This window comes from Branchiostoma floridae, unplaced genomic scaffold, assembly GCF_000003815.2.
Source record: "Branchiostoma floridae strain S238N-H82 unplaced genomic scaffold, Bfl_VNyyK Sc7u5tJ_1439, whole genome shotgun sequence".
NCBI classification, from domain to species: Eukaryota; Metazoa; Chordata; class Leptocardii; order Amphioxiformes; family Branchiostomatidae; genus Branchiostoma; species Branchiostoma floridae.
The window spans coordinates 1,102,156-1,115,922 of record NW_023365716.1 but is presented as its reverse complement, the minus strand read 5'-3'; the positions used below and the strand labels follow the sequence as shown (position 1 = coordinate 1,115,922).

The 13,767-nt window shown below is 42.7% G+C and overlaps 6 protein-coding genes across 6 annotated transcripts in view; 5 read left to right on the top strand and 1 right to left on the bottom strand.

Moving 5' to 3' along the window:
• The window catches only part of LOC118407648 (zinc finger protein 2-like), a 14,387-nt gene extending 3,637 nt beyond the window's left edge, over positions 1-10,750 (top strand). The window contains exons 2-3 of the mRNA XM_035808162.1: positions 684-762; positions 10,065-10,750. Of these exons, the coding sequence (XP_035664055.1) occupies positions 10,067-10,711 (645 nt within the window). The 5' untranslated portion in view covers positions 684-762; positions 10,065-10,066 and the 3' untranslated portion in view covers positions 10,712-10,750. The remainder of the gene's footprint in view (positions 1-683; positions 763-10,064) is intronic.
• LOC118407668 (tropomyosin-1-like) overlaps positions 1-13,767 on the bottom strand; it is a 1,169,601-nt gene that overhangs the window by 54,771 nt on the left and 1,101,063 nt on the right. The gene's annotated exons all lie outside the window — the stretch shown is intronic.
• LOC118407709 (zinc finger protein 501-like) overlaps positions 1-13,767 on the top strand; it is a 482,642-nt gene that overhangs the window by 373,533 nt on the left and 95,342 nt on the right. The gene's annotated exons all lie outside the window — the stretch shown is intronic.
• On the top strand, positions 2,475-4,250 carry LOC118407714 (zinc finger protein 135-like). Its single transcript, XM_035808233.1, has one exon. It carries the CDS (start codon positions 2,475-2,477, stop codon positions 3,591-3,593), a length of 1,119 nt encoding a protein of 372 aa, XP_035664126.1. The 3' UTR covers positions 3,594-4,250.
• Positions 5,654-7,044, top strand: LOC118407713 (histone-lysine N-methyltransferase PRDM9-like). The gene is made up of 4 exons (XM_035808232.1): positions 5,654-5,719; positions 6,050-6,134; positions 6,402-6,470; positions 6,947-7,044. Exons 1-4 carry the CDS (start codon positions 5,654-5,656, stop codon positions 7,042-7,044), a joined length of 318 nt encoding a protein of 105 aa, XP_035664125.1.
• On the top strand, positions 10,762-12,377 carry LOC118407635 (zinc finger protein 33B-like). Its single transcript, XM_035808143.1, has one exon. It carries the CDS (start codon positions 10,788-10,790, stop codon positions 11,802-11,804), a length of 1,017 nt encoding a protein of 338 aa, XP_035664036.1. The 5' UTR covers positions 10,762-10,787; the 3' UTR covers positions 11,805-12,377.

Genomic DNA, 13,767 nt, shown 5'->3' with positions numbered 1-13,767 from the left:
GGGGGGGGGAGTCGAGCGGGCTTAAGACCGCACTAAGTCCTATACTTAAGCATAGGGAACGGTCTAGGCGGCCGTTGCCATGGTAACGGCGGGTCAGATGGTAACGAAAATGTTACAGTTCAAGTCAGCCGAGATCAATTACCAACATATCGGTCAAATTTACTGTGCTTGTCCGTCCCTGGGGAATTCACGCTGTGGATGAAGGTCTCAGAACACAGTTTTTCGGGTAGGGGGATTTACATGGTTAAGGACCCCAAAGTGAGGTGGTTCGACGACTCAAAACCTATAGTAGGGTGCAGATACAATTCACAAGAATTTAGTATGTTGAAGTTGAGGGTACAAGCTACAAAATATCTGAAGATGAGCATAGATTTGCCGGTTCGTTTTTCTATAACAGACACTTTGATTTGACCCCCAGCGGAGGTCATGGAACTGCAGCCGGCGAACAGGAAGTGCCGGTAACATATCAAGGCGCAAATTCCCGCCCGCCGAAAAAGCGACGTAATCCAACTTATACAGTATGAACGCCGATGTATTCCTCTACTATTCACCACAGATTCCACCTCGCTGTCGTGCACGGAAGAATAAATACGGCCTTTGCAAGTACCGCGATGCACTATTTTAACCCGAACTACTTTGGGGGACGGGGGTCGCGGATAATTACTGTGTTATGAGACCTTGAGTTTGCATATTCTCCAAACTGACGCGATTTTTACCGATTTGTAGGAGTTTTGGAGACCGGTTTTCACCGTAGACCTACAGGTAAGAGCTTTGATTGTCGTTAAAACTGCCTTTTTGGGGCTTATTTCGCGGCGACTTAGAATTAGAGGCGTGTTTTCGATCGGTAGTCGATGGGGAGGGGGGCATTCAAACTAATGTGTGAGAAGCTAAATATCATTCTGTATCTCAAATGTATTACCAGACATAACAAAAAATGTAGTATTTGATAATGTAAATGGTAGATTAAATAACGATCGTTATATTCGTGCACCATAATGCGAAACTTTTCCTTGTAGTGACCTGCCTACCATTTTTTGGTGCGCAGCTATAGCTATGTATGGAAGTCAACTCCGTTTTGTGTGCAGTCATTATTTTCTTCATCTTCATCTTCTGTACCCTCCAAAAACCCCGCTGGGGTGTCGCTGAGGGGGGGGGGCGGCTTGCGGATTAGGGCAAGGCAGCCAAACCGGCCTTAAAGGCCTCGACTGACGGGGCCTGGGCAGTGTGCCCCGGCAGTCCGTTCCACTCGACAACCGTGCGAGGGAAAAAAGAAAACTTAAAACAGTCTCTTTTAGCTGTGATTAACTGATACTTAAACATGTGATTTTCGCATAATCATGAAGATGCCAAGAAGCTACAGTGCCAGTGAAATGTATTTTCCACCTGACCGATGCCATAAAAGTGTCCAAGAAGCTGCAGTGACAGTGAAATGTGTTTTCCACCTGACTAATGCCAAATGGCGTTAACAGTGCTATATTTGCGTGACCACTTTCTATTAGTATTACACCATTGTACTGTCTGCCATATTCATTCTAGCAAAAAGATAACGTAAAAAAACTCTGGAGGCACGTGTGTATACATATTGTGTCTGTATAGTTGTGCTGTGTTGTATGCATGCATTCTGTTTTTACTATCAGTTCGTGCCTGTATAAAATAGATAAATGCTATGCTGTTGTATCCCCTAATTAACACATATACAAATCTTGTTACTGGAAAAACAATTGAGGAGTTAAAAGTAAAACGGGTAAAAAAACTTTCACAGAAGAAATTCTTATGTAAAATTTGCGCCCTTTTCTGCTTTGTAAAATAATTAAATGAAAGTTATGTTTGTTTTTTCACATCCTTGTTTTCTAACAATCATTTTAGACATGGCGGAGTTCACGTGTGTGCCTAAGGTTGAAGAGCTTCATGCGGAACCAACTGCGAAAGAGGCGCACATCAAAGAGGAGCCGACAGGAGACACTGGATGGCAACAGGATGGACAAGAGAACGTGCTGTGCCAGGAAACGTACAGTGAGGACCAGGAAACCTACAACTACATGTACAATGAAACCAAACTGACCGGGTATCCTTGGAACGAGACTTACAACAGTTGGGAGCAGACAACAGACACGGGACGGCAGCAGGACGAGGAAAGGGACGTTCCAAAACACGAAACTTGCGGTGTAAAAGCAGAAATGGAAGAGTCCAGTTGTGGATATTTTAGTGTCGGAGAACATCCTGGGAAGGAGATAGAGCATTCTGGACACCCTGGGAAGGAGAGTGACAGCAGGGAGACCCAGACAACAGGCATGGGCCTGCAGCAGGAAACGTGTGATGTGAACTTTCCCCAACCTGGCAACACATCAACCTCACAGGTACAGGAGAGCAGAGGCGATATGGGAAGGCATGTGGTTAAACACACCGGTGACAAACCCTACATGTGTGTAGAGTGTGGGTACAGGACAGATAAAAAGTCTCACTTATCCCGACACATGAGAATCCATACGGGAGAGAGACCCTACAAGTGCGACCAGTGTGACTATTCTGCTGCAGATAAGTCGACTTTGGAGCAGCATGTTGCAAAACACAATGGTGAGAAACCCTACATGTGTGGAGATTGTGGGTACAGGACAGCTTATAGGTCTCACCTATCCCGACATATAAGAATCCATACAGGAGAAAGACCTTACAAGTGTGACCAGTGCGGCTATTCTGCTGCACATAAGTCGACTTTGGAGCAACATGTTGCAAAACACAGTGGCGAGAAACCCTATATATGCGGGGTGTGTGGGCACAGGGCAAATCAGAAGTCTGACTTATCCAGACATATCAGAACCCATACAGGAGAAAGGCCCTACAAGTGTGATCAGTGTGACTATTCTGCTGCACAGAAATCCACCTTGGAAGAACATCAAGCAAAACACACCGGTGAGAAACCCTACATGTGTGGGGAGTGTGGGTACAGGACGGCCAAAAGGTCTACCTTATCCCGCCATATACGAACCCACACAGGGGAAAGACGTTACAAGTGTGGCCAGTGCGACTATTCCGCAGCACGTAGACAATATTTGATCGACCATCAAACAAGACATACCGGTAAGAAACCGTACATGTGTGGGGAGTGCGGGTACAGGGCGGCTCAAAGATCTACCCTATCCCAAAACATGAAAACACATACAGGAGAAAAGCCTTACAAGTGTAACCAGTGTGACTATTCTGCAGCAAAGAAGTATAAGTTGGCCGAACATTTAACGATACACACTGGTGAAAAACCTTTCATATGTGAGGAGTGCGGATACAGGGCGGCTCGAAAGCCTGTCTTATCCCGACACATGAGAACCCACACAGGTGAAAAACCCTACAAGTGTGATGAGTGTGACTATTCCGCATCACACAAACATCATTTGATCGACCATCAAAGAAGACATTCCGGTGAGAGACCCTACATATGTGGGGAGTGTGGGTACAGGGCGGCTAAAAAATCTACCTTATCCCAACATATGAGAACCCATACAGGAGAAACCTACAAATGTGGCCAGTGTGACTATTCTGCTGCACATAGAACCTCCTTTAATCGACATTTAAGAAAGCACACCGTTAAAAAGACCTAGATGTGCGGAGTGTGCGGGTACAGGGCAACTCAAATGTCCAACAAGTCAAGTATATAAGAACCCGCAGAGGAGGGAAACCTTAGAAGTGTCATAAGTGTAACTACTTTGCAGCTAGGAAATCTCACCATTATTTACTATCAATATGCTAAAAACCTTGTAGGGTTTATGACAAATGTTCCAGATAGAGTGCTTGTGTAAAATAGTTCCTAGTCATTGACTCATAGAGGTTGGTTTTGCATCTGAGATAGTTTTAGTAGCTATATATAAGGCGTACTTGTTTAATTGTGAGGAAAAAATCGACACTTAATGTCTTCTTTTTACTCAGTGGAAACATTTTTGAACTTTTTAAACATCCGTACATTTCTTTGATTTATAAGAAAGAATAACATCTACAAGAATCTCACATTGTATATACTATTTCTATGCATGTACTTGGTACATGTCGTCTGTTTGTACACTTGTATTCTTAGTATTTGTAGCTGATAGCAGTTTATATTCTATCAACATATATGATAACTTTGTTTTGATTCTAATAAAGCGCTGTCAAAATAAAGTAAGTGTATGCAAATTCTTTGATTCGACTTTGATTATTCTAACTCCTTTGCCGTAGCAGTTTTAGCGTTAAACGTGTATAGATATATTACATATGGCTTAATATTGGCAAAGATGAATATTTTACAAAATAAATGGAGAGGAAATGATGCAAAAATTGGTGTGAATTTAAATCATATTTGAATAACGTCATTACCCTGTTTCAAGTTCTTAATTGCAATTGAATAAGAAATCCTGCGCATATCATCCCGCATGCCTGATTTCACCTGATTTGGCCTTAAGATACAAAAATTAATACAAAATCATAAGAAGCAATCGAGGTGGAGCGTTATTTTTGTTAGACTCAAAACCGCGAGAGTAAAGGGTTATGCGGTTATCTCTTGTTTGACCCATTGTAAAGCGTGTATCAGGATTGTAACCTCTGACCTTTGCCCCGTCTTAGCTTACGCCCGCCATTTTGTTTCCATCATCGTCTTCGTTACTCACCTTCTTCTCCAAACTGCTGCGTTTTTAGGGGATTCCAGAAATCGTGGAGACCGCTAACCACCATAGACATACAGGTAAGATCTGTGGTTGCTGCTAAAGCTTCCTGGTCGGTGCTGTTTACCGGTAAATTGGATTTATGGGTGTGTTTGTGATGTGTGCTTTGGTGGGGAGGGGGGCAGTCAATGTAAATTGCATTTATGTGTGAGATGTTTTCGGGGCCACTTGCACTTGAATATCTGTCACACAAGACTTCCTACCAGTCTTCACTAATTTCGATCCTAGTACTTTATAGACCCGGGGGCGGCGGATAAATAGTGTGTTCTGCTGGGTTTACGGAAACGGCTGGGGTTCCTTGGTTGTCTACCTGGACTGTCTACCTGGACTGTCTACCTGGGCTATCACGCCAGGCTACTCAGATAAAAAAAGGCAATGAAGAATTACGAGCGATTTCGTTATATTCCCTGAAAGGTATTCAAGTTTTGTTATTAGCAAATACAAGATAAAAACATATAAAGGGACACAGAAGAATTTCTTGTGTAAAATTAAACCTCCACCACCCCCTGTTTGTAAAAAAAAAGTTTTGGATTAATCTTTTTCTTTCCAATATTTTCTTCTCATCGTTTTAGAGATGGCGGAGTCCACGTGTGTGCCTCCTGCAGAACAAACTTCGAACGAGACGCACATCAAAGAGGAGCCGACAGAAGACACTGGATGGCAACAGGATGCACAAGAGAACGTGCTGTTTCAGGAAATGTACAGTGAGGATCAAAAAACCTTCGACTACTTCGGTGCAACGCAACCAACCGGGCATCCTTGGAACGAGACTTACAACAGTTGGGAGCAGACAACAGACACGGGACGAGGAAAGGGACGTTCCAAACGGCGAAACGTGGGGTGTAAAAGCGGAAATGGAAGAGTCCAGCTGTGGATTTGTTAGTATCGGAGAACATCCTGGGAAGGAGATGGAACTTTTTGGAAATCCTGGGAAGGAGAGTGACAGCAGGGAGACCCAGACAACAGACATGGGCCTGCAGCAGGAAATGTGTGATGTGAACGTTTCAAAACCTGACAACACATTAACCTCACAGGTACAGGAGACCATAGGCATTACTGGAATGTATGTGGTTGAACACACCGGTGAGAAACCTTTCGTGTGTGGGGAGTGCGGGTACCGGGCAGCTTATAGGTCTCACATATCCCAACATATGAGAACCCACACAGGAGAGAAACCCTACAAGTGTCACCAGTGTGACTATGCTGCTGCACAGAAAGGCAGTCTGGCCTATCATATAGCAACAAAACACACCGATGAGAAACCCTACATGTGTGGAGAGTGCGGGTATAGGGCGACAAAAATGTTTGACTTAGCAAGGCATATGAGAACTCATACAGGAGAAAAACCCTACAAGTGTGACCAGTGCGACTATTCTGCCGCACAGAAAGGCAACTTGGACCAGCACATAGCAGCAAAACACAGTGAGAAACCCTACATATGTCGGAAGTGTGGGTACCGGACAGCTTTTAAGTCATATTTATCCCAACACATGAGAACCCACACAGGAGAAAAACCGTACAAGTGTGACCAGTGCGACTATTCTGCAGCACAGAAATCTGCTTTGCACAGACATCTAGCAAAACACACGGATGAAGGCCGCTATGTGTGTGATGTGTGCGGGTACAAGACACCTTACAGACCAACGTTATTTCAACACATGAGAACACACACAGGAGAAAAACCCTACAAGTGTGACCACTGTGACTTTTCTTCAGCGCGGAAAGATGATTTGAAGAAACATGTAGCAAACCACACCGGTAACAAACCCTTCATGTGTGTAGAGTGTGGGTACAGAGCATATACTAGATCTATCTTATCCGCACATATGAGAAAGCATTCAGGGGAAAAACCCTACAAGTGTGACCAGTGTGACTATTCTGCTGCAGATAAGTCTACTTTGGTCAAACACATACGAAAACATACCGGTGAGAAACCCTACATGTGTGGGGAGTGTGGGTTCAGAACAGCTGGTAGGTCTACGTTATCCCGACACATGAGAACCCACACAGGAGAAAGACCTTACAAGTGTGATCAGTGTGACTATTCTGCAGCACGGAAAGACGATTTGGACAAACATCTAGCAACACACACTGGTGAGAAACCCTTCATGTGTGGGGAGTGCGGGCACAAGACAGCTCGAAAGTCCACCTTATACAAACATATGAGAACGCATTTAGGGGAAAACCCTTCACGCGTGACCTCTGCGACTATTCTGCTGCACAGAAATGTACTTTGGACCGACACCTAATGACACACACAGGTGAGAAACCCTACATGTGTGGGGAGTGTGGTCATAGGACAGCCGAAAAGTCTGACTTAGCCCGACATATGAGGACGCATACAGGTGAAAAACCCTAAAGTGTGACTTTTCCGCCGCAGAGAAGTCCACTTTGGATAGGCCGGCATCTAACAAAGCACACCGGTGAGAAATTCTTCATGTGTGAGAACAGCAACTTGACGGTCTAATTTAGCCCAACACATGAGAACACACACAGGAAAAGAACCTTATGACGTCAATCTAAAACTACTCGGCGGCTAGGAAATCTCATCTCCCGAAACATTTGACAAGACATACCAAAGAACCTACATCTACGTGTGTGACAAATGTACAGCATACAACGTTTTTGCCTTTTAAAACGTGAACGGTCATTTAGAAAAACAAATCGCATCCAGGGGTGAACACATTATCTGTTGTCAGTCTATACCAGGGCCAGATAACTACTGTGTAGAAAGGAAATTTACATTAGAGGCAGTTATGTTCAGATAGCCTGGTTAGATTTATAGGAAATGTTTCAAGACGTTGGTTTGAACAAATGCTTAAGTCAAATTGCACCTGATACTTTAATAGTTGTAGATTCTGTACATAAGATAGTTTTAGTACGCATAGATTTACGTTTCCTGTTAAAATCGACTATTCCTTTTTCTTAAAGAATTGTAGAAATCGTAGATGTGACGGAAGTATCTAAACGTTTTCGGCATTGGTGTTTTTATTTATTTTAGTCTAATTTGTTCGAAAAAACAACTTTACGTTTGCCACATCTCGCAGCATAATATATACATATATAACAATAAGAACATTACGTATTGCTTACAATGTGTACTTAGTATTCCTTGTATTCTGAGTGCTTATTCTGTATTTCATGATTGAGAACTTCATGCAGTTTGGTAAAGATCATCATCAAAATAAAGGGATGTAAATAAAACAAAGCCATTGATTCTGTGTTGGTTTATATTGCCTTATGATTCATTTGTTTAGCAGTATTACATATGATATGGGGTTGGTTATTTATATCCAATCGTTGCGTTCTTTGGTTAGAGTTTTTTTATTCAACTGAATTCTAAATTTGAATTTAACAAAACTCTGGGTATATCAGCCGTTTTTGTTGACTGATTTGCCGGGCCTAGAAGTGAAAGCCTCGGACAACTAAGAAAAAGTTATCAAGGCCCTGGTATCATACATCGCACGATTTACCGCGACGGGATTCCATGCGTGGTAATAGCTCCGTACGCTTGAGAAGATTCGGGCGCAATAAAATTGCTAGGTGTTGCATAAGGTGTTTTGCAGAGTACGCATGTGCGGGTGACAGGAATCCTGGGTGTTATGTCAAAGGTCACGGCCCATCAGAAGTAAACATTGTTCCCTTTGCGTAACAGTATCCAGACGGCAATGGCGCATTCAAAATGGCGGAATGTTTACGTTCATGGTTCTTTAACTTTCGGCATATTGCCCAGATTTCATGTTGCTCGCACATGCGTAGTGTACTGTACGAAATAGCTTATACCTGGAACTGTGGTGAGGTCGCACAGGTCAGCTGTATGTCCTACTGCTGAGAAAACCTGCCGTGCCAAAAGGAACTGAAAGACACAGCATATTTGATGCCCCACCCATTGCCCCACCTAGACTCAAGACTCGAGTCTTTTGGCGAGTTTTTTTTTCTTTCTTTCTATTATTTAATGCAGGAACCAAACACAAGCCTTTGATAGGCTCAAAACCACGAGAGTAGAGCGTTATGCGGCGAACTTTAATTTGACCCATTGGCAAGTGATATCAGGTTTGTAACCTCTGACCTTTGCCCCGTTCATGAGCTGACATCCGCCATTTTTGTTTTATGTCGTCGTCTTTGATGCTCATCTCCCCCAAAGTTACGCGCTATTTACGTGATTCCAGAAGTCGTGCAGACCACTAAACACCATAGACACAAAGGTAAGGCATTTGAGTGTCGTCCAATATTCCTGGTTGGTGCTAGTTCAGCGGTAAACTAGAATAGAAGTGTGTTTACGATCGGTAGTGGGGGGGGGGGGGTCGTAATGAGTGATGTAACGGCTACCAAATATAGATTTGTACCTTCAATATACGGTCAGAAATGGTGCATCACGAAATCACGAATCTTGCTTTGATGATTACTAATTATAGATTATTTGACGATGATAATTATGCTCATCTGGTCTTAATGTGTAGTAGCATATAGTCGTGCAAAGATCTTTGTTCATTTGCTGCGAGGAAAATCTGTTCACCCAAGGAGCTTATATCTCTTATATCATCCTTGGTTCACCACTTGCGCAGATTTGTAGTTCAATTCAATCAAATGTCCTGAAACCATTGCATATAGCCCTGGAAGATTAGCTCAGTGAGCTAAAGGGTATCACAATAAACTCAATAGGAATTATTTTGGCATAATTATGACTTAAGCAAGAACTTGCAGTGCCATTTTTTTCACATGACTGATAACTTTGATGTTAACAGTGTTCTTCTGTATATCGTCTTTGCCATTATTCTTGCACCATTCTAACGTCGGCCCCTAACTCGGATTCATTCTACCACAGAACCTACGTTGGAATCAATCAATTAATCAATCAATCAATCAATCATCAGGTGATAAAGCTCTTGAGGTGTCTGTGTATGTATATATGTTTTTCTGTGTCTATGTTGCTGTGATCTATGTATATATTATTTTCTTTTAGTATGTGAGTCAGTAAGTACCTGTAAAAAAGAATCATGAACTAGGCTGTTGAATCCCCTGTATATATTTGTTTGTTTTATTTGTTTATTTGCTCAGCTGTATACAAACAGCCAGGGCTGCCCAACTAGCCGTAGGCTATTGCCAAGGGCTAACCCTGGGAGAGAAGAATACATACATGTTACATATATAGCTAATATATATAGCTAGGATATATCCGACTGTTGTTTATTTTATTTACTGAGACTGCAGACAATGCTATACTAGTACTTGGCAAACCACTGGAAACACACCCGGGGTGCTAAATCGGGTCCACTAGTTGGACAAAAGAATTTCTTGTGTCAAATCTGAACCATTGCTTGTGTGCAAATGACGTACATGAATTAATGTATTTTACCCATATTTTTACCATTATTTCAGAGATGGCGGAGTTCACACGTGTGCCTGCTGTTAAGGAACTTAATGCGGAACAAACTGCGAACGAGACGCACATCAAAGAGGAGCCGACAGGAGACACTGGATGGCAACAGGATGGACAAGAGAACGTGCTGTGCCAGGAAACGTACAGTGAGGACCAGGAAACCTACAAATACCACAATGAAACCAAACTAACTGGGTGTCCTTGGAACAAGACTTACAACAGTTGGGAGCAGACAACAGACACGGGACGGCAGCAGGACGAGGAAACGACCGTTCCAAATGACGAAACGTGCGGCGGTGTAAGAGCAGAAATTAAAGAGTCCAGTTGTGGATTTTTTAGTGTCGGAGAACATCCTGGGAAGGACATGGAGCATTCTGGACAACCTGGGAAGGAGAGTGACAGCAGGGAGACTCAGACAACAGACATGGGCCTGCAGCAGGAAACGTGTGATGTGAACTTTCCCCAACCTGACAACACATCAACCTCACAGGTACAGGAGAGCACAGGCAGTATGGTAAGACACGTGGTTAAAAACACTGGTGACAAAACCTACATGTGTGGGGAGTGCGGATACAGGACAGATAGAAAGTCTTACTTATCCAAACACATGAGAATTCATACAGGAAGAGAAACCATACAAGTGTGACCAGTGTGACTATTCTGCTGCAGGGAAATCTGCTCTGAACCAACATCTAGCCAAACACACCGGTGAGAAACCCTACATGTGTGGGGAGTGTGGGCACAGGACAGCTTATAAGTATGACTTATCCAAACATATGAGAATTCATACAGGAGAGAAACCCTACAACTACAAGTGTGACCAGTGTGACTATTCTGCTGCACTGAAATCTACTTTGGCTCAACACCAAGTAACACACACTGGTCAAAAACCCTGCATCTGCGAGAACTGTGGTTACAGGGCGGCTCAAAAGTGTGACTTATCCAGACATATGAGAACCCACACAGGAGAAAGACCCTACAAGTGTGACCAGTGTGAATATTCTGCAGCACACAAAGGTGATTTGGACAAACATCTAGTAAAACACACCGGTGAGCAACGCTTCATGTGCGGGGAGTGTGGGTACAGGTCAGCTCAGAAGTCTAACTTGTCCACACATACGAGAACCCATACAGGAGATAAACCCTACAAGTGTGACCAGTGTGGGTACAGGACAGCTTGGAAGTCTCATTTATCCCAACATATGAGAACTCATACTGGTGAAAAACCCTACAAGTGTGACCAGTGTGACTACTCGGCAGCACAGAAATCCACCTTGGACCAACATGTAATAAAACACAGCGGTGAGAAACCCTACAATTGTGAGATGTGTGGGTACAGGACAGCGAAAAAGTCTCACCTATCCAGACACATGAGAACCCACACAGGAGAAAGACCTTTCAAATGTGACCAGTGTGACTATTCTGCAGCACACAAATCTACTCTAGACGAACATGTGACAACACACACCGGTGAGAAACCCTACATGTGTGGGGAGTGTGGGTTCAGAGCGACAAGAAAGTCTGAGTTATCCCGACATATGAGAACCCACACTGGAGAAAAACCCTACAAATGTGACCAGTGTGATTATTCTGCAGCAAGGAAATGTACTCTAGACGAACATCTAACAATACATACTGGTGAAAAACCCAACATGTGTGGGGAGTGTGGGTACAGGACGACCAGAAAGTCTAACTTATCTAGACATTTGAGGACCCACACAGGAGAAAACCCCTACTAGTGTGGGGAGTGTGGGTACAGGTTAGCTCAAAAGGCTGACCAATTAAAACATTGGGGTGTCTGTGTGGCGCAAAGGTTAGGTAGTAGGTCCTGAGTTCGATACTCGCCATGCTCCTGCCCCCATGACGGTGGAGTGACGCCCACCGAGCCTCACGGCTAATCTGTCTAAAGGTGCCAAAAATGCCTACGGATTTGGTGCTGCCAGTGTGACAACATCTGCACGTTTACCACTAGGACCCGTGATTTTTTTTAATTAAACATTTGAGGATCCATACATGCGAAAATCCTACAAATGTAACCAGTGCGACTATTCTGCATCAGTGAAATGTAATTTAGAACAGCATCTAGATTATTAACACTGTAATAAGAAACCCTACATGCCCTCCAGAAGTAACTATTTCAACTGTAGTCTTAGTCTGTACCTGGTCCTCACAACGACTTTTATAGTAAAGAAAAATGCATTAGAGGCAGGTTGTCTGGTGTGGGTTATGGCATATGTTCTCAACAGGGGGTACGTTATGTACCTAGTATAGTATTAGTGCCTAGGCATAGATGTACTCTTGTAATTTGTAAAGAAATAGATCATTTATTTCTCTTAATTAGTTTGTGAGCAACCGTCAAGCTGGTCATGGCAAATGTGAGACTAGTTTCTACTTGTGTAAAATTACAAATTTGGTACTTAAAAATAGTTTAAGCATAGATGTAGTCTTTTATTTGTTCGGATCTTTTGTTTTCGATGTGCACTGTAGAAATGCTGGTGACCATACGATTACTGTTTTTAACATCCGCATTTCTCCTTATTCAAACTAATTCATTTCAAAGAATAACATTTTGAATGGTTAAGTATTGTGTATAGTATACAGGTAATGTACCTTGTATTCTGCACTATTGTATTCTCAGCACTAATGAATCTAACCTATAGCAACATGTATTATAATAACATGTTGTAGAACTTAAGCTTTACTTTACTAAAAGATATTTCAAAATAAAATGAATGTACGCAAAGCAAATAAATTGGGGTTGGTTTCTATCATCTGATTATTCTATGTAGGGGAGGCAGCACTGTTTGCTCTTGCCTTGTCACAAGGAATCTCACAACTGATCTAATTATTTTACCTAACTAAAACTAAAACGCTAGCCTCTAAACAACCTGAATAAAGCGTTATGCGGCGATCTCTGGTTTAACCTGTTGTGAAATTGAGTATCAGGTTTGTAACCTTTCACCTTTGCCCGGATGGTGACCCGACATTCGCCATTTTGTTTTGCGCCTTTGTCTCGGTGTAAATATCTCCGAAGAACCGTCGAGATTTTACAGTCACCAGGGGTCTTAGAGACCGATAAACACCATAAACCTATAGGTAAGACATGTGATTGTTAGAAGTGCTTTCTAGTTAGTGCGTATTAAGCGGTAAATTGGAATTAGGGATGTGTTTGTGATCGGTATTTTGATGGGGAGGGGGGCAGTAGAACTGTAATGTGTGGGATGCCGGGTTTGAAGCCATGATTGTTTTCCTGCAATATTAGATAATGTCTCAGTAATAGCAGTAGATCCCAACGAACATACTCTATGTATGACTGGATGTTGCAAGAGGAGTCTTGAAGAAGACTGTTCCATTGCATTGTATCTCTAGATAACGATAATAATTTTATTTCACAACAATTTTACAATTTGCAAAGTATTCAAACCACCAGGCATACTACGGGATTTTTGAACAAAACAAAAAGTAGCTTTTCCTACTTTTTCTTTACATTGTTAGTTAAATCAACCCTATAGCATTGCATACCAATATTCATTAAGAGATGCTGCGACATCAATGCACCACATAAGCATGATGTATAAAAATTGTGATCTTCCAAGAAACAGATGGGCACAGGCTGGTTACTGCCTCTGAGTGTTGCTGTTTTCTTGCCTATCAGCCTGGTCTTCCCGGGGGGGGGGCAGTTTGACCGTTCCCTCTGAGTAC

What these genes read in the sequence shown, in the direction of transcription:
- LOC118407714 (XM_035808233.1), top strand. Translation starts at nt 2,475, where the DNA reads ATGAGAATCCATACGGGAGAGAGACCCTACAAGTGCGACCAGTGTGAC.
- LOC118407713 (XM_035808232.1), top strand. Translation starts at nt 5,654, where the DNA reads ATGGGCCTGCAGCAGGAAATGTGTGATGTGAACGTTTCAAAACCTGAC. An exon ending in ACAACACATTAACCTCACAG is followed by an intron (nt 5,720 to 6,049) that starts GTACAGGAGACC and finishes AAGTGTGACCAG; the next exon opens with TGCGACTATTCTGCCGCACA. An exon ending in ACCCTACATATGTCGGAAGT is followed by an intron (nt 6,135 to 6,401) that starts GTGGGTACCGGA and finishes ACTTTTCTTCAG; the next exon opens with CGCGGAAAGATGATTTGAAG.
- LOC118407635 (XM_035808143.1), top strand. Translation starts at nt 10,788, where the DNA reads ATGTGTGGGGAGTGTGGGCACAGGACAGCTTATAAGTATGACTTATCC.